This window comes from Stegostoma tigrinum, chromosome 34 (genome assembly GCF_030684315.1).
Source record: "Stegostoma tigrinum isolate sSteTig4 chromosome 34, sSteTig4.hap1, whole genome shotgun sequence".
Classification (NCBI taxonomy): domain Eukaryota; kingdom Metazoa; phylum Chordata; class Chondrichthyes; order Orectolobiformes; family Stegostomatidae; genus Stegostoma; species Stegostoma tigrinum.
The window spans coordinates 5,085,712-5,106,301 of NC_081387.1; the positions used below are offsets into that span (position 1 = coordinate 5,085,712).

Consider the following 20,590-nt stretch of genomic DNA (forward strand, 5'->3'; position numbering starts at 1 on the left):
GAAGTGAAAGTTCTTCAGGCAGGTTGTTTTCTCTTGTCACCACTGAAATAACTTCACAGAGGCTGGTATCCTGTCACCAAGTCACCCTTAATTTATTTGTGCGCAGTGCCACTGGCTGTATCCCAGCCAATTCAGAATAAATCCCTCAAACTGAGGAGATTCTAATCTCCTGGTTATATTGGTCAGCCAGGGCTTTCCTGATTAACAACCCCAATCAATGACCTCGTAGTCAACAAAATCCAGCCAGTCTGAAGCAGGACAGTGTGTGATTCGTACGTGTTAATATCATTTATTTTAGTCTGAATTTTGACTTTCTGTCGTCATGATCTTTTACACTAGTGTGAGGGAGAGGAGGTTCCCTAAAGTAGCTTGGAAAGTTTTAGTGGGCATTTACAAATGTCCAGGGTTTGCACTCTTGCTGTCTCAAGTCCGCATACTAGCAGCAACCAAAATGACTTGCTGGCCCGGATCCTGAAGAAAATTTGGCCAAGGCTTCGCTTTGTTTTGAGGTTTTGCTGTGGGCTGACCTAGAGTTCCTCTGTTTAGGATAGAATCGCAGAATCATGTGGAAACGGGCCATTTCAGCCCAACAAGTCCAAACTGACCTTCTCAGTTCTCATCCATGCAGTTACTACTTTTAGATATAGGTATTCCAGTGTTGTCTCGTTTAATCTCCAGTTACCTCTTTTCAAAAACTTCAATTCAACATAAACCTTATTGTCTAAATGTGGCTGAGTCTATACCTGGGTGCACTGTTTCAAAATTAGGTGTCAGAGATTAGGGGAATTCTTTTCCCTCAGAGATTGTGCTATTTTGGAACTCTCTGCCTCAAAGTGGTGGAGAGAGGGCTCTTGAATATATTTAAGGTGGGTACTGATAGATTCTTAAATTATTTAACAATAAGGTTGAAAGTCTTCATTGCCTTTTCTTTAAGAACCTAGATCAAAGGGCTTCCACTGTTACTGTATTAATTGTTAAAGATTATGACTTTAAAGTACTGACCTTATGGAGGCATAGGGCAAATCCAACAGCTGATCCATTTTTAATTCAGTAATGTTAACGATACATACAGACAGGGATTTCCTGTGCCCTGTACTTACCCCTAGATGCCATGTTGCTGAGCTTGCAGCCGCTGTCTCTCTTTGATCAGCAAGATGATTCCTACAATAGCGCTGATAATTCCCAGGGTGAGTCCCAGAGCACAGATTATCGTCCCAGGACCAGACTTTTCCTCAGGAACTCCCTGATCTGTGCAACAAGAAAGAAAGGAATAATACTGTGAAGATGGTGGACTACTTTTTTGAGTAGCTATAGCATACATGATGAAGGTACTCCTACAGTGTTGTTAGGAACTTCCACAATCTTGACCCAGTGATGAGGATGGTGCAATATATTTCCAAATTTGGATTTGGAGGGGAGACTTGAGGGAACTTGCAGGTGCTGGTGTTTCAATGTCAGCTGTCCTTGTCTATCTAATTGGTAGAGGTAATACATTTGTAAATTGGTGCAGTAGAAGGCTGGTCGAGTTCTTGCACTGCATCTTGTAGATCGTACACACTACTGCCACTGTGCCCTGGGGGTAAATAGAGAGAATACTGAAGGTGATGAGTGAGGTGCTAATCAATTAAGATGATTTGCCCAAGATGACGTTGAGTTTCTGGAGTGTGATTTAGACAAGCGGAGACAATTAAGCTCTTGACTTGTTCCTTATTGATGGTGAACAGATACTGGGGAGTCAGGAGGTGAGTTGTTCACTATTGAACACCCAGGTTCTCACCTGTAGGGACAGTATTAATGAGCCTGGTCCAGTCAATGGTAACTCCCATGGATTTTGATAGTGGGAAATCTGACAATGGTGGTGTCAAAGTTCGATACTTATGTCCTTTTTTGGGTGAGATAATTAATTGGCGGGGTAGGTAGCACAGATATTACTTGTATCCTAGCAGTCCGAATCAGCATGTTGTTCAAATTTTGCTGCATGCGCTGATAATTGGTGTGTAATATTTGGACATAACTGCTTCAGTGTCTGAGGAGGCATGAATAGTACTGAACATCATTGAAATCAATTAAGGAAAGTTACCATTCTTACCAGGTCTCACCGATACGCTACTCTGGATTTTTAGAAATGTGGGTGACTCTGACTGTCCTCTGAAAGGAGCGAGAAAACTACTTAGTTCAAGGGCATTTAGGGGCAGGCAGCAAATACTGGCCATCAGCATTTTTAAAAAACAAATGCAATTCATGTCAACAAAGTGTGTAGCTGGATGAACACAGCAGGCCAAGAAGCATCTCAGCAGCACAAAAGCTGACGTTTCGGGCCTAGACCCTTCATCAGAGAGGGGGATGGGGACAGGGTTCTGGAATAAATAGGGAGACAGGGGGAGGCGGACCGAAGATGGATAGAGGAGAAGATAGGTGGAGAGGAGAGTATAGGTGGGGAGGGGATAGGTCAGTCCAGGGAAGACGGACAGGTCAAGGGGGTGGGATGAGGTTAGTAGGTAGGAGATGGAGGTGCGGCTTGGGGTGGGAGGAAGGGATGGGTGAGAGGAAGAACAGGTTAGGGAGGCAGAGAAAGGCTGGGCTGGTTTTGGGATGCAGTGGGGGGAGGGGAAGAGCTGGGCTGGTTTTGGGATGCAGTGGGGGGAGGGGATGAACTGGGCTGGTTTGGGATGCGGTGGGGGAAGGGGAGATTTTGAAGCTTGTGAAGTCCACATTGATACCATTGGGCTGCAGGGTTCCCAAGCGGAATGAGTTGCTGTTCCTGCAACCTTCGGGTGGCATCAATGTGGCACTGCAGGAGGCCCATGATGGACATGTCATCTAAAGAATGGGAGGGGGAGTTGAAATGGTTCGCGGCTGGGAGGTGCAGTTGTTTATTGCGAACCGAGCGGAGATGTTCAGCAAAGCGGTCCCCAAGCCTCCGCTTGGTTTCCCCAATGTAGAGGAAGCCACACCGGGTACAATGGATACAATATACCACATTAGCAGATGTGCAGGTGAACATCTGCTGAATATGGAAGGTCATCTTGGGGCCTGGGATGGGGGTGAGAGAGAAGGTGTGGGGGCAAGTGTAGCACTTCCTGTGGTTGCAGGGGAAGGTGCCGGATGTGGTGGGGTTGGAGGGGAGTATGGAGCGAACATGGGAGTCATGGTGAGAGTGGTCTCTCTGGAAGGCAGACAAGGGTGGTGATGGAAAAATGTCTTGGGTGGTGGGGTCAGATTGTAGATGGTGGAAGTGTCGGACCATGATGCGTTGTATCTGGAGGTTGGTGGGGTGGTATGTGATAATGAGGGGGATCCTCTTGGGGTGGTTGTGGCGGGGGCGGGATGTGAGGGATGTGTTGCTGGAAATGTGGGAGACACGGTCAAGGGCGTTCTCGACCACTGCAGGGGTAAAGTTGCGGTCCTTGAAGAACTTGGACATCTGGGATGTGCAGGATTGAAATGCCTCCTCCTAGGAGCAGATGCGGCAGAGGTGGAAGAATTGGGAATAGGGGATGGAATTTTTGCAGGATGGTGGGTGGGAGGAAGTGTATTCTAGGTAGCTGTGGGAGTCAGTGGGCTTGAAATGGACATCAGTTTCTAGCTGGTTACCTGAGATGGAGACTGAGAAGTCCAGGAAGGTGAGGGATGTGTTGGAGATGGCCCAGGTGAACGTAAGTTTGGGGTGGAAGGTGTTGGTGAAGTGGATGAACTGTTCGAGATCCTCTGGGGAGCAAGAGGCGTCGCCGATACAGTCATCAATGTAACGGAGGAAGAGGTGGGGTTTGGAGCCTGTGTAGGTGCGGAAGAGGGACTGTTCCACGTAACCTACGAAGAGGCAGGCATAGCTTGGGCCCATGCGGGTACCCATGGCCACCCCCTTTGTCTGTAGGAAGTGGGAGGAATTGAAAGAGAAGTTGTTGAGGGTGAGGACGAGTTCGGCGAGGCGGATGAGGGTGTCAGTGAAGGGGGATTGGTTGGGCCTGCGGGACAGGAAGAAGCGGAGGGCCTTAAGGCCATCTGCATGAGGAATACAGGTGTATAGGGACTGGACGTCCATGGTGAAAATGAGGTGTTGGGGGCCAAGGAATTGGAAGTTCTGGAGGAGGTGGAGGGCGTGGGTGGTGTCATGGATGTAGGTGGTGAGTTCCTGGACCAAACGGGAGAAAATGGAGTCGAGATAGGTGGCGATGAGTTCGGTGGGGCAGGAACAGGCTGAGACAATGGGTCGACCAGGGCAGGCAGGTTTGTGGATTTTGGGAAGGAGATAGAAGTGGGCCGTGCGGGGTTGGGGAACAATGAAGTTGGAGGCTGTGGGTGGGAGGTCCCCTGAGGTGATGAGGTCATGGATGGTGTTGGAGATGACGGTTTGGTGCTTGGGGGTGGGGTCATGATTGAGGGGGCGGTAGGAGGAGGTGTTGGAGAGTTGGTGTTTGGCCTCGGCGATGTCGAGGTCAGTGCTCCATACTACCACTGCGCCTCTCTTGTCTGCGGGTTTGATGGTGAGGTTGGGGTTGGAGCGGAGGGCTGCCGTTCTGTGGGGGAGAGGTTGGAGTGGGTGAGAGGGGTGGAGAGGTTGAGGCGGTTGATGTCTTGACGGCAGTTGGAGATGAAGAGGTCGAGGGAGGGTAAGAGGCCTGGGGGTGGTGTCCAGGAAGAGGACTCCAGGTCCTGCAATTCATGTATTTGGTTATTTTTCAGTATCTTGCATTTGCATGTTTCTCTTTTATTTTGAGTTGAGCTAAAAAGTTAAAGCATTGCTAATACCAAATTATAATCAAATCTCTCACTGACCCCAGAATACAGTTACTGGCTCCTTTAGGCTCGAATGTTCGACATGACAGGAGTACATATCTCCAGGACTCGGGACAATGTTCAGGTATGAAAATCTACGAAATGTAAAATCCTCTTTGATATAGAACTCAGTGATGTTATCTCCATCAGTCATGGGTTCATTGTTCCTTCTCCACTTCATGGTGATGTGCGGAGGGTAGAATCCATCAGCGAAACAGATCAATACGTTCAGCTGCCCCCATTCTACAAGGTCCTCAGAATACACAGAGACTTCAGGGTGAACTGTAAAGTAAAGATAAAACACACAAGAGTGCAATATAATCATATCCAAAATTAGACAAGCAATGTATACTGAAAATCCCACAGAATATAATGATAGTGAGAAAAAATCTGTGAATAATCTAAGAGACGAAAACACATCTAAGAAAGGGAAGTGAAAGAGTTACTCCGAATCTTTCTCCCCTAGAACACTGTTAGTAATCTAGCCCAACTATTTCAAATGCATCAGCTGAGTTATTGCAATTGCAGGAGGGGTAACTCCCTCCACCCTCCAATTCAGCTCATTTGACAACAAAATCAGATCACTCCTCTCCAACCAGACTGATGCCTAATTTAAATGCAAGTCTGCAGCAAATAACAATATTGCAGAAGTAGCAGAATTCTATCACATCAAAATGGGGGGGGAACACCTGACATGATTGGAAGTCTGACACAATCTAAAACAGTCGGTTAGAAGCAGCTCAGTGAATCATTGATTCAATGTTCAGATTCACAGATAGACCCCGATTCCAAATTGCTTCTTCATCATTTTTCCCCTCTGTCGAAATCAGGAATATTTTGCTATCATTTGGTGTACTTGTTATTATATCTTGATCACAAGGAGCAACAGCAGTTTCAGAAAGCAATTCTCAGTTAGGCACCAGATGAAGTGGAGTTGTGTATATACAGCAAATTTTGATTTAACTGACCCTTCCTCAGAACCCGAAATGTTAATTCTGATTCTTTCTTCACAGATGCTGCCAGACCTGCTGAGCTTTTCCAATAATTTCTGTTTTTGTCCTTGTTCTTTAAACCTGACCAGGTGTCATCCCATCTACTGACCATGATATCTTCATTGCTTCCTTGCTCAGCTTCTACATTGAATGGCTTCTCATCTTAGGTGATTTCAATTTCTATCAAACATATTATTTTCTCTTTCCTCTGAGTTCACTTACTCTTCTAACCTCCCTTAAATCCTTCATCCACACAAGCTCAACCCATAATCATAGTTATCCCCTTGACCTTGGCCATTTGTGTTGCCTGATAACAGTCATTGTATTGATCATAGATAAAGCCACTGATTAATTCCATGTAATACTCCCAATTTTCCAGTAAATATACTTTTTCAAAAGCTGTAATTTGGCTTCCATTCACATATTTCTGCAGCTACCGATTTACATACCCCTAAGTTCAAGTAATATAGGCTTGAAGGAATATGTCAGATAACTGGTTTGTCATTTACTATTCCAACTGGCTGGGCCACATAAAGCATTATCATGTCTTACTCTTCTGCAAAAACTTCTCACTGCTACAGGATCACAATGCGATGCAAAGGTACCCTCTGGTTTCTATTCTCTTTTACAAACTGTCTTAATCTGTCACCTCCAACAATAATTGTGTGGAGTTTATGGATTTCTTTGTTACTACAATCAAGATCGCATCTGCTACGTCTCTCCGTTCCACTAGCACATCAGGGCAAACTTCCATTAATGTTCCTCTCCCACAGCTCTAAACTCATATCTTTCTCTAGTGTCTTTCCTAAACCCTCATGTCCTTTCTGAGCCCACCTTGTCCATGCAAACCACCTCCTGTTCTCTCAACCCTATAATGATTAAACTGCTAATCACTCAACTTCCCCTCCTCCCGGTCCCCATGTTATCTTATCATTGTTCAGTTTTCACTCTTTCAATTATTGTTCCCTCTCCTTCAAATTCGCCATTATCTACCCTCCCCTCCAAAAAGAAAACTGACAGTTTCCTTCTAATTTATGCCCACATCTCATTTTTCTTCACAAGATCCATAAATGTGCCAAGACCTTCCAAATTTGCTCCCATCCTTTCTCCAACTTCACATTTAAATACCTCCAATCAGGTTTCAGTCCCTGTATCAGTACTGAAATGTCTTTTATTAAAGTCGCAAATAATATCCAATGTGAATGTGACAAAGATAAACTATCCCCCTCTTCCTCCTCCTCTGCAGCCTGTGACACAGTTGAAGTCACCACCCTCTATTAACACCCCTCCACTGTCATTCAGAAAGATGAAGCAGATGTCACCTGGTTCCATTCCTATCTATTCAATCATAGCCAGAATAAACTTTGCAATCGTTTCCTTTCATGCTACCCCACCAAGGATTTATCCTTGTCTCCCACACCATTTCTCAACCAAATGCATCCCTTGATGACTTCATCCGAAAACACAGCTTCTATTCTCACATGCACATTATTTATCACAGTCCCTCATAAACCCCTAAGCCAACACACTCCGTGTCCATCATGGGCAGATCTCAGAAGCTATGTAGAGATGAATTATAAAAATCTGAAGCAGCTCTGAATGAATAACATTCCCATTCGTTCAAGCAGCAAAGATTTTAATTTTTTTTAAGTCCAACCACCTCACCACCATCTCCTTCCACTGTATAAGATTATTTGTGCAACAGAGTTTCAGATCGACAGAAATTTCCTCTGGCTAAAAACCTGAGAGTGGGTAAATTACTGTCTTTGGTCTCCATTAAAAATTCCTCTTCCTAACTACTAATTTTATACCTCTTCCTGGTAACAGTTGTAAACTTGTGAAAGTAGGTAACGGAGGAGACCGGAAATTAATTTTTATTCTGTTTAGATTTATTCAGAGTCAAAACTTGCAAATATATATCTCCCATCACAAGCTCTCCTTGAGTTGTGTAGGATTTGAAACATAACCTCTGGGATTAAGAGTCTAATTATTATCCAACTGACATATTGGGACTTTTACATTCTCTTTATCTTTGCTCAAGTAATGATCAAATGAGAGTCCCCAAGCCGTATGCACTTATCCTGCTTTCTGCAATTAAAAGTGAAGAGTGCTCTGCAGTCACCATTGCAGTGAGGCAGAGTGGGAAGAATGTTGTGCAGTCAGTTCTTGTTGAAAAAACAAGCAAGAGATACACCCCAGAGAGTCCATAAGTTCATTGTCGGTATTAGAAAAGAGACAACCCGAAGGCAGGAAGGTCAAGCCAAAATTCAGACCTGACATAGATGCCCGTTTTGTGGGAGTGAGTATCTGTTGTAGTCCTATTCTTTTCTCAAGTTTTAATATAAATACTATCATTGGTGGTAAAGTTAATATAATATATAAAAAGCAACATAGATAATTAAATAATTAATTAAAACAAATTCTCACTTTCCTTCTCACTGTTTCCCTTGACCCTCCCTCTCTCCTTCACGCTCCCTTCCCCCCCACACTTCCTTTCCCCCTCATTCCCCTTTCCTTTACCCCTCTCTCACTCTGCCTTTCCATCACCCTTATTCACTATCCATTGCCAACTCTATCACTGTCCCTTTTCCTTCCCCTCACTATCCCCTTCCCACTCTCTCATTCTTCCTTACACTCCCCCTCTCCGTTTGCCTCCTCCTCCTTCACTGTCCCTTATTCCCCCACTGTCTCCTTTTCCGTCCTCCTCAGTCTCCATTTCCCACACACTCTCCCTTTCCCACTCTCTTAGTCTCCCTTCCCCTCCCCTTAATCTCCCTTTCCCTCCCCTTCTCTCATTCTTCCTTATCTGTTCTCACTCAGCCTTTCCATCCCCGTCATTGCCTTTCCCATTCTCTACTCTCCCTTCCCCACTTGCTGTCTCCATTTTCCCCCACTCACTCTCATGCACCCTTCCCCTTATCCTCACTCTCCCTTTCCCACACTCACTCTCTCCCTTTCCCTCCCACATACTCTGCCTTTCCCTCCCCCTCAATCTGCCTTTCCCGTTCTTCCTCTCAATCTTCCTTTTGCACACTCCCTTGTTCTTCCTTCCCTTTCCCCTCACTCTCTCTTCCCCTGCCCCTCACTCTCCCTTTCTGTCCCTCAGTATCTCACTCTCTCCCTTTCCCTCCCCCAACTGTCTGTTTTTTTGTTTTCTCATTATTCCGGTGTCCCTTCCTCACTCTCCCATTACCTCCGCCTTGCTCTGTCCCCCTTTCCACCTCTCTCACTCTCACTTTCCTCCCCCTCACTTTCCCTTTCCCACCCGCTCACTGTCCTGTCCCCCTTCCCTCACTGTCTGTCCTCCTCACTCTCCCATTCCAATTCACTGTATGCCTTTCCCCCCTCTCACTGTCACTCTACCATGCCCTCATCCTAACTCACCCTTTCCCTTCCGCCTCTCTGCCTTTCCCCCTCTCATTCCCTCACTCTCATTTTCCCTACCCTCCCTCACTCTCCCTAACCTCTCACTCTGTCTCCCTTTCCCTCCCCCTCCTCCATACTCCTTTTCCCTCCCCCTCCCCTATACTGCCTTTCCCCTTCTCTCACTCTTCCTTTCCCCTTCTCCCACTCTCTTATCCCCTCCCCGACACTGCGTCTCTCTATCACCATTTCTCACTCTCCCTTTCCTACATCCTCGCTGTCCCTTTCCCTCATCCTCAGTCTGCATTTCTCTCCATCCTCCCTTTCCCATATTCTCACTGTTCTATTCCATCTCCTCATTCTCCCATTCCCCCCTCACTCTCCTGTTTCCCTCTCTCTCCCTCCTCCTCACTCCCCCTTACAATTTTCTCATTTACCTTTTCTTACTCTTTCACTCTCCCTTTCCCTCCCCTCTCTCTCAATCTCCCTCTCCCATGGTGACTCACCTTTCCTTCCTGCTCACGCTCCATTTCCCTCCACCTTTCACCCCTTACCACTCTCTCACTCTCTCCCCTTTCCCTCACCCCTACTCTCTGTTTTCCGCCCCTCCCACTGTCCCTTTTTCCTTGGCATACTTCCCTTCTCCCTCTGTCACTCTCCCTTTCCCTTTCCCTCATTCTCCCTTCCTGTCCTTGTCTCTCCCATTCTCTAACTCACTCTCCTTTTCCCAGTTATTCAGTCTTCCTTCCCCCTCTCTCACTCTTACTCACCCCACTCATCCTTTCCCTTCTCCTCAGTCCCCATTTCCCTCCCCCTCACTCTCCATTTTGCTCCACCTCTTCCCCTTCCCACTCTCTCTCTCTCCCTTTCCCTCCCCCTCACTTCAAATTCCATCCCTCACTCTTTCTTTCCCCCCTCTCATCGTCCCTCCTCCTTGCTCACCCTTTCCCACTCTCTTATTCTCCCTTTCCTACAATCTTACTCTCCCTTCCTCCCTTATTCTCTTTTCCTTTCCCCTCACTCTTCTTTTCCCTTCCCCTCCTCCCTTTCACTCTCATTCCTCCACACTCTACCTTTCCCATTCTCACTCTTTCTCCTTCGCACTCTCCCTTTACCACTCTCTCATTCTACATGTCTGACTCTCTCACTCTCCCTTCCCCTCCCCCTCACTCTCCCTTCCCCTCTCCCTCACTCTCCCTGCCCCCACCCCTCACTTCCCCATACCCCCACCTGTTGCTCATCCGTTGCCCCCGCCCCTCTCTCTCTCCCCCCCCATTTCCCACTCCTCTCTCTCCCATTCCCCTTTTCACCCATAAGATGTAGGAGCAGAATTCGGCCAGAGACAGTTGGAACTGCCGATGCTGGAGAATCTGAGATAACACGGTGTAGAGCTGGATGAACACAGCAGGCCAAGCAGCATCATAGGAGCAGGAAAGCTGACGTTTCGGGCCTAGATCCTTCTTCAGAAGCCAAAACGTCAGCCTTCCTGCTCCTCTGATGCTGCTTGGCCTGCTGTGTTCATCCAGCTCTACACCTTATTATCGCAGAAATCGGCCATTTGTTCCATCAGTTTCCTCTGTCACTCAATCATGACTGATATGATTCTCAACCCCATTCTCCTGCCTTCTCCCGATAACCTTTGATTCCCTTACCAATCAAGAAGCTATCTGTCTCAGCCTTAAACACACTCAATGACGTGGCCTCTACATGTTGGCAAGGTGACTCAGTGGTTAGCCTCACATCATCAGGGACCCAGTTTCATTCCACCCTCACGTGACTGTCTGTGTGGAGTTTACACATTCTCCCCATGTCTGCATGGGTTTCCTCCAGGTGCTCTGGTTTCCTCCCACAGTCCAAAGTTGTACAAGTTATGTTGATTGGCTACAGTAAAATTGTCCAGAGATGTGCAGGCTAGATTCAGGGTAGGCTTTTTGGGGCAGGTGCAGACTTGTTAGACTGAATGGCCTCTCTTTGCACCCAGAGATTTCCATTGCACTGAGTTCCACAGATTAACTACTATCTGGCTTAATAAATTCCTCATCTCAGTTCTAAAGGATTGTATCTTCACTCTGAGGCTGTTGCTCAGGTCCTCGTCTCTCCTACTAGCAGAAACATTTTCTCTATGTCAACTCTATTCAGGCCTCTCAGTATCCTGTAAATTTCAATGAAATCTCCCCCCCCCCCCCCCCCCCATCATCCTTCTAAACTCCAAGTACAGACCCAGAGTCCTCAGCTGCTCCTCATATGACTAGCCCTTCACCCCCAGGATCATTCTTGTAAACCTCCTCTGGAACCTCTCCAACACCAGCACATCTTTCCTTAGGTACTGGGCCCAAAAGTGCTCACAATATTCCAAACACAGTATGACCAGAGTCTTACAGAGCCTGAGCAATACATATCTGCTGTTATATTCTATTCCTCCTGAAATGTATTTGCCTCCTAACTGCAACTGAACTGTTTACCTTTGTGCTTCAGATATACCAAGGCTTTCCCCATGTAGAAAATTTTTCCATTCTTTCACTCACCCTTTCATTTTTCCCAGTCTCTCCCTTTCTCACAATTTCTTTCTCACTCTTCCCTTCCCATTCTTTATTCAACCATTTCCCCACTCTATATATTTCTCTCTCCCTCCATCTCACTGTCCCTTTCTCGACCCCCACCCTACCCCACCCTACTGTCTTTCCCAATCTCTTACCGTCCCTGGTCTCTCACTCTCATTATCATTATATCCCCTTCCCTCTATCACGATTTCAATGCCCCCGCCCCCGGCCCCGCTTTCCTTCCTATTCGCACTCTTCAACTCCTTTAAAGTCTCCACCGTTTTTTCCAGGCTGGCCAAAAAGAGTCAATCCGGGTGAAATACAACACCTTTGCACCGCAGAATCCTTGTTGCGCACTTCCTTGGCCAATATTCCGTGTTCAAGTCAAAGTGACTGTTTATATTCTCCTGCACAAGGACTCACCGGGACACACAGCATGGAAACAGGCCGCTCGGCCCATCTGAAAGAGCCTGCGGAACAGAAATCCTGGCACTACCTGCAGGCAGACACCCCGGTGACGGCCTCTGAAGGCTCAGTCTCTCTCTCAGACACACACAGGGTTTCTATCTCACTCCGTGCCCGGCCCATCCCCGGCTCTGAGCCCGGATCAGCCCCCTGCCCCCCCGGCTCGGATCGGGCAGTCACATCGGGACCTTACCTTTCGGTTCCGGGGTCCCCCCGGACAGGTTCATGACAACATTCAAATTGTTTTTCAGGATGGCGATATTGGCTGAGATCCCCGCCTCCCCTCCCTGCATGCCAAGATGGGCAAACGCGGGGATCCGGGCCACCTCCTTCTTCAGGTTGAAGTCCATGTAGAAAACCTCATCTCCGTCCTCCTCCAGATCAAAGTGTTTATCGGGATTCCGCTGCTGCACAAAATATACCTGGGAATAATCGTACAGATCTGAAAGAGACAGGGAGAGAGAGAGAGATCACACCAGGGAAGACCCGCCGAATGTGGTTCTGACGGAGTGAGCACTGAGCAGAGCTCCAGTCCTCCTCACAGCGGGTCCCAGGCACTGCCCAGACCGCGGTTCCCGGCTCCCACCCCGCCGTGAAAATCGCTGGCAACAAATGTTTTCGTAGCGCCCGTCGTTTCTCAAATCGCTGTTATGTTAGCGATTTCAGAGGGTTCTTTCGTGCGTCTCTTGACACAAATAATTTTGGTTGCTGAGATGTCGATTGTGGTCCGGAGTGTGGTGAATTTGTGTGGCAAACCAGGAGCAGGAGTAGGCCATTTGGCCCATCCACCTGCTTTGCCATTCAGTAGGATCACAGGCTGATCCTCCAGCTCAGTTTCATTTCATGCTCTCTCCCGTTGATGCCTTTAATATGTAAAATTTATTTATTTCTTTCTTCAATTTATTCAGTGAGTTGGCCGCCGTAGTTTTCTGTGGTAGCGAATTCCCTTTGGGTAAAGAAGCTTTTCCTCATCTCAGTCCTAAATGGCCTACCCTGTGTCCTGAAACTGAGTCGCCTGGTTCTGGACTTCCCAACTGGACAAAACATCCTCCCTGCATCTTGTGTGTCCAGCCCTGTTAGAATTTCATGTTTCAGTCAGATCCTCCATTCAATGACGATGATTTGATTTATGATGATTTGATATATTGTCATGTATACCTAAGTGCAGGGAAAAGCTTTGTTTGTGAGCAGCCCAGGCAAATCATAAGAAGCAAGGACATACAGATTATAGGGTGAAAAAAACTTGGACAACCTCTCTCTCAAAGTCGGAAAAACTAAAAACCTGATCATTGACTCAGTCAAAAAGGAGAACACACCCCCACCTACATCAACACAGTGAGCATCAAGTTCTCAGAAGTGATGATAACCAGCAACCTGTCCTGAATTTTCCATGTAGATGCAACGGTCAAGAAGGCATAACAATGCCTGCCCAGGACCATATGAAACTGAAGAAGGTGGTGTGCACAGTCTGTACCATCCACGGACTCCATTCACATGGCTCACTGCTGTGGAAAGTTGTCAACATCGTCAAAGACCCATTGCACCCTGGTGATGATCTCCTACAACCTTGTCCATCAGGCAGAAGACACAGAAGCCTGAACACACCAGCAGGTTCAAGAACAGCTTCTTCTTGGCCATTATTAGACTGGTGAATGGACTCTCTAACTTCAAATAACGCTGATATTGCTAACGTTGATCTAGCCTAGCATATGCTCTGTACAATGTAACCTGCATATCTTGATTGATTGATTTATTGTCCGGTGTACTGAAATACAGTGAAAAGCTTTGTTTACAGGCAGAACATATTAAGAAAGGGTGTACAGATCAAAATGACTTACACAGATGTGTACAGGTCACATTGCACCAGGCAAGATCAATGTTAGTTTTGCCAACATTGAAAGAGGTTGTTATCATTGCACCACATCATCAAACCCTCTATTTCCTTTCTGTATTCTGACTCATCGTTGTTTGATATCTGTTCTACCACTGTGGTGTCATCAGTGAACTTGTAGTTGCAGTTTGTTTGGAATTTGACAACACAATCATGGGTGTACAACAGTACAGTAGGGGGCTGAGAATGCATCCTAGAGGGGGCTCCAGTGTTGAGTGTTATCGCAGAGGAGGTGCAGTTGTCTGTCTTCACTGAATGCGGTCTATGGGTTAGAACTGGCCTTCAAAACTCTGGTGAATACTGGCCCAAATAAATCAATCTCTCCTCATAGGACAGTCTTGCCATCCCCAGTATCAGCCGAGTGAACCTCTGCTGCACTCCCTCTATGGCGTGTATATTGTCTTTTAGATAGGGAGAACAAAACTGCATTATATACAAAGTATACTCCAAGTGTGTGCTCACCAAGGCACTGTGTAACTGCAGCAAGACATCCCCATTCCTGAACCCAAATCCTCTGGTAATAAAGACCATTTGCTTTTCCTAATTGCTCCGTGCACCTGTCTGATTGTACTGAAGTACAAGGCCAGCCAGATCCCTCTGTACATCCATACTTTCCAATCTATCACCATTTAAATAATAGTTTCCTCCCTGATTTTCCCACCAAAGTGTATAACTTCACATTTATCCACATTGTACTGCATCTGCCTTGTGTTTTCCCACTCACTCAACTTGTCTACATCACCTTTAAAGCATCCAGGCATCCTCCTCACAACCCACAATCCTGCCCAGGTTTGTGTGGTCATAAAATTTTGAATTGTTGCATATAGTTCTCTCATCTGGGTTATTTAATTAATACAAAGATATTTTGTGAATAGATGTGGGCCAAGTACTGATCCTTGCAGTAACCCACTAGTCACTGCCTGCCACTTGGAAAAGGATCCATTTATTCCCCCTCTGTCTCCTGTCTGTGTACCAAGTTTCAATCCGTGCCAATATATTACCTCAAATCTCATGTGTCTTCATTTTTCCCACTCATTTCTCATAAAAAGCCTGCTGAAAATCTAAATACACCACATCCACTGGTTCTCCCTCATCTATCCCACTAGTTACATCCTCAAAAAAAACTCCAGTACATATGTTAAGTATGATTTGCCTTCCATAAACTCATGCTGGCTTTCTCCAGTTCTCCTAATGCTTTCAAAGTATTCTGTTTTCACTTTGTTTTAAGAATAGTCTCTAGTAACTTCCCTGCTATTGATTTTAGGCTAACTCCGCTGTAATACTCTTTTTTTTTGTCCCTTCCATTGTAAATGTTGGGGTTACATTTGCCACCTTCCAATCTGTAGGAACTGCTCCAGAGTCTGTGGAATTTTGGAAGATGACCATCAATGCATCTGATATTTCCAGGGCCACTTTCTTTTGCACTGTATCAGGCCATGGGGATTTGTCGGTCTTTAATCCCATTAATTGCCTCAGCACTAATTTCTTGCCGATACTAATTTTCTTCAGTTCCTCCCTGTTACTTGACCTGTGATTCCCTAACATTTCTAAGAAGTTATTTGTGCCCTGTTTTGTGAAGACAGGCTAAAGTACGTATCCAATTCTTGTAGCAATTCTTTGTTCCTCATTACAAATTCCCCGGCTTCTGACTGTAAGGGATTTACATATGTCTTTACTAATCTTTCCTCTTCATGTAATTTTAGAAGTTTTTGCAGTAGTATTTTGTACCCTGCAATTTTACTCTTACACACTATTTTTCCCGTTTGATCAAACTGTTTTGCTAAATTCTAAATTACTCCCACTCCTCAGGCTTGCTGATTTTTCTGGCAATTTTATCAGTATCCTCTTTCAACCTAATACTATTTATAATTTATTTTGTAAGCCATGATTGTGCCATTTTCCCTCTTTTATTTTTGTCCCAACAGGAATGAAGAACTGCTGCAATTTATGAACATATTCTTTAAACATTTGCCATTGTCTATCCACTGTCAATTCTTTTAGTAAGATTCCCAATCTAGCCTTGCCAAGTCACTTATCATACCTTCGTGGTGCCTTTTATTTAGATTCAGACCAGAGTTATGGATTTCACTACACCAAACCCTGTAATCCCAGGAGACAGGAACATGGACCTCCAATGATAACACAAAATTGCAAACAGTGCTATAATAGAACCATTATGGAGGACTGCTCAATCAATCTGGGGCTGACCTTGAGAGTATGCGAATCTGTGGGTAGCAAATATGTGTTTACTAAGGAGTGAAAGTACTTCACTCTCCACCTTAATGAAGAATTCTATCAGTCTTCTCACCAAAACCCGCCCAAGATTCTAAATTAATCCTTTCCGCACATTAGCAGTTTCACTCCCCGATACGTTGCCCTTGAGGTAGCTGCTATAAGGAAGAGACCATCACCTACTCCTTTCTGGAATTTTCATTTGCAAAGCAGGCCTGAAAGGATTTCTTTTATTGAGTTTCATCCCAATCAACGTGACAGTGAAGACTAAAACGTCCTCTGAGTTCAACAGGGCTATTCCCAGGGATGTAGACTGAGATACAGTGAACTGTTGCTGGAGGACCATCAACATGGTGTGATATGTTATTTGTCTCTCTGAAACTCCCTTGTCCTCCAGTGCAAAGAGCTGTGGATGACTGAGCGTTACAGACTGGCATGTCACCATGTGCTGAGTAAAGCTTGCTGCAGATGCTACAAAGGCACATTGAATAAAACAAATATGGCCCTTCCACCATCATATACTGCACTAGAAATGTGTAAAATTCCTCAGGCTGTTTGTTTAACATGAAATGTCTGCTGTAAGTATATACTATAGTTTGTAGTGAGGTCCCTCAGAGTGCCACATTCTGTAATGAGACATATGGATCTGTTTTGTAGTTTCTACAATTTACATTTGAACTATTATGTAATGTATCTTTACAAATTTTACAAATACAGTATGTCTTTGGAAAATAAAATGCACACTGTTCATTACAAAACTAGATAAATGACCACATCTTTAGAAGCTGAGGTCTCTCCCTATTAAATGGTGCTTTTCATGTGTAACCCACCGATATTTGAGTTTGCTGCTCACTCATTCTATTTGGAATCAATTGTTAAACTCTTTTATGTTAATTTCAGTTGGGATAAATTTGGTTATCCACTTTAAGAATTCAGAAAGTGCCTCCTTGTAAACAAACAGCTCCATTAATCGGTAAATTATAAATTAGTTTAATGAGGCTTAAAATAAAATATGGTCCCTGAGTGGATGATCTAGTCCAGTCCAGTCCCTCCAATGCTCATTGGTCATTGAAAGCCTGAAGAATTGAACACCGTGTGCTCCAAGGATAACCAAGCATAGACTCAAACATTGAAAAAGTTGGCAGTCGGCCAAACAATAGTCTTGACTGCTTACTGCCTGATGTTCAGACTTACTGATGGCCACTTTGGACATACTGAAGTGCAGTCAGGCTGATTGATATAAATTTTGAGATCAAGTTGAATTAGATATGATGGTATCAAATGTTATTTGTTACTCCACAATGGAAGGAGACATAAAGCAGGAAACTACAGGCCAGCTAGCTCATTGTTATTGGAAAATTATTACAAGCCATGAAAGAAATTTCAGCAGGGCGCTGATCAGTTCAAGGTAATCAGGCAGAATCAACGTAGTTTTGTAAAAGAGAAATGTTAAACGCACCTGTCAGGGTTCTTGGAGAAAGCAATGTGTTCTGTGGATATGGGGGAACCAGTGAATGAACTGTACTTTGATTTAGGGAAGAAGTTTTATAAATGTGTCAGATCAAAAGATTTTACATGAAATAAAAGCTCACAGTGAAAAGCATTGCCAATTGGAATTGATAAAAGATTGACTGGACAACTAGAAACAGAGAGTAGGCACAAATGGGTCTTTTTTTTTAGGTTGGCAAGATGTCATGAGTGGCAAGCCATGGGGATCTGTACTGTGACCTCAATAGTAAACGATTTATCGTTTCGGGATCTGTGCTGTGACCTCAATAGTAAACGATTTATCATTTCGGGATCTGTGCTGTGACCTCAATAGTAAACGATTTATCGTCTGGGGATCTGTACTGTGACCTCAATAGTAAACGATTTATCGTTTGGGGATCTGTACTGTGACCTCAACAGTAAATGATTTATCAAAGTAGTATAGATATTGCCAAATTTGCTGCTGATGCAAAAATAAGTGGGAAAGTAGCTTTTCAAGAGGATATAAGGAAATTGTGATACATTAAGTGAGGAGGCAAAGATCGCATAAATGAAATATAATGCAGGAAAATGTGAAATTGTCTATTTTGGAAACAGAATAAAAAATAATTTTATGATCTAAATGGTCAGAGGTTGCAGAGCATTGAGATGCAGAGAATCTGGCTGTCTTAATGCATTAATCACAAAAAGTTAGTACATAGGAACAAGTTCTGGTGAGACTGCACCTGCAGTATTATCCACAGTATTGGTCATGTTATTTAAGGAAGGATGTAAATGCTTTGGAGGTTTCAGAGGAGGCTTACTAGGCCTAAACCTGGAATTGTGTGTGTTACCTTTTGTGGAAAGGTTTGTATCTGCTAGTTTGGAAAAGTTACAGGTGACTTGATTGAAATGTATAAGATCCTGAGTGCTCTTGATGGAGTACATGTAGAGGGGGCATTTCCTTTTGTGAGAGAATAGAGAACAGGGGATCACTGTTTACAAGTCAGGGATCTCTTAGTTAAAGTGCAGATTAAGAAAAATGTTTTTCTATCAGAAGGTTGTTAGCCTATGGAAATGTCTTTCTAACAATGTTGGTGGAAGCAGGCACCTTGAATATTTCCAAGACAGAGGTGGATAGATTCTTGTTGATCAAGGGGATAAAAGTTTATCAGAATAGATGGGAATGTGGATTTGAAGTTACAGTTAGAAACAGTCATGATCTTACTGAAGGCAGAGCAAACTCATAAGAAGAAAATAAACAGGAGCAGGAATAGACCGTTCAACCCCTCAAGCCTGACCCATGATTCAACAAGATTTGATCTGACCCAGGCCTCAATTCTTTGATATTTCAAAAGCCTATCTACCTCCTCTTTAAACACTTACAGTCACCTAGAAGAGACAATTCTCCAGGGTAGGGAATTCGAGACATTACTAGCCTCTGGGAGAAGAAAGTCCTTTATATCTCAGTTTTAAGTGAGTGTCCCTTCTTTCACTTGTGGAAACATCTTCTCAACATTTATCCAAACAAGCCTATCAGAACCTTGCATATTTCAATAATTTTGTTCTCATTCTTCTAAACTTGAATGAAAGAAGTCTAATGTTTTTTTGTTCATTCATGACAAGTGAACCCCATAATACCAGGAATCAGCCGAGTGAATCTCTTTTGAACTGTCTCCAATGTCAGTATATTCGTTCTTAAATACAATATTTAAGGGACCAAAACTACACACAGTGCTCCAGGTGTGGCCTCTTGAACACCATGTACAGTTATAACAAGACATCCCTGTTTTTAAACTCCAAGCCCTTCGCACTAAACATCAAAATCCCATTTGCCTTCATTGCTTGCTGCACCTGCATGCAATTGTTTTGTGCTTTCTTGAAATACAAGATGTTAGCACGCACAGGAAAGCCCAGATCCCTCTGTTACTGCAATTATTTGGAGTTTAAATAATAATTTGACTTTTGATTCTTCCTATTAAAGTGCGTGACCTCACACTTTCCTTCACTAAATTACATCTGTCATTGTTTTTGCTCACTCACTCAAACTATTAACATCCCCATGCAGATCACTTATATCCTCATCACAACATGTCCTCTCACCAATTTTTGTATCATCAGCAATTTGGACATTTACACTCTGCTCCCTCCTCAAAGTCATTAATATTGATAATAATTAATTGAGGCCTGAGGACTGATCTTGTGAAACTATCACTGGTGATGTCTTTCTAACCTGAAAAAGCCCATTAATCTCAACTGTCTGTCTTCTACGTTTGTTAACCAATCCTCAATCCATGATAATACATTACTCCTCATACCCTGAGATCCTGCCTTGATCAAAATCCTCATCAAATGCATTCTGAAAATCCAAATACACTACATCTACTAGTTCACCTTTATCAATTCTGCATGTTCTACCCTCAAAGAACTCTGGAAAATTTGTCAAATATGACTTTCCTTTCACAAAATCATGTTGTCTCTGTTTGACTGCTTTCAGCAATCTATCCAACAACAGATATGAGAGTAACTGGCTTATAACTTCCTGATTTCTGAATTTCTATTTTCTTGAACAGAAATATCATGTTGATAGTTTCCAATTCATTGAATTAACCCCTTGGAATCTTGCAAATTCTGGAATATTTCCACTAATACTTCCACTATCTCTGCAGTCTCTTTCTTTAAAACCCTTGGTTGCAGATGATCAGGTCCTGGTGAGGTTCCTGTCTTCAGTCCCATTAGTTTGTCTAATACCTTATCTCTCATGATACACACGGTTACAAGATCTTTCCTCCCATTAGTACTTTGCTTATCTGTTATCTTTGGGTGTTCATAGTGTCTTCTACATTGAAGGCCAATGCAAAATA

At 44.2% G+C, this 20,590-nt stretch overlaps 1 protein-coding gene across 1 annotated transcript in view; it reads right to left on the reverse strand.

Annotated features, from left to right (window-relative positions):
* The window catches only part of LOC125446633 (RLA class II histocompatibility antigen, DP alpha-1 chain-like), a 35,943-nt gene that overhangs the window by 7,841 nt on the left and 7,512 nt on the right, over positions 1–20,590 (reverse strand). The window contains exons 2-4 of the mRNA XM_048520353.2: positions 12,330–12,578; positions 4,777–5,058; positions 1,101–1,248 (exon numbers count right to left, since the gene is read on the reverse strand). Coding sequence (XP_048376310.1) covers positions 1,103–1,248; positions 4,777–5,058; positions 12,330–12,578 — 677 coding nt within the window. The 3' untranslated portion in view covers positions 1,101–1,102. The remainder of the gene's footprint in view (positions 1–1,100; positions 1,249–4,776; positions 5,059–12,329; positions 12,579–20,590) is intronic.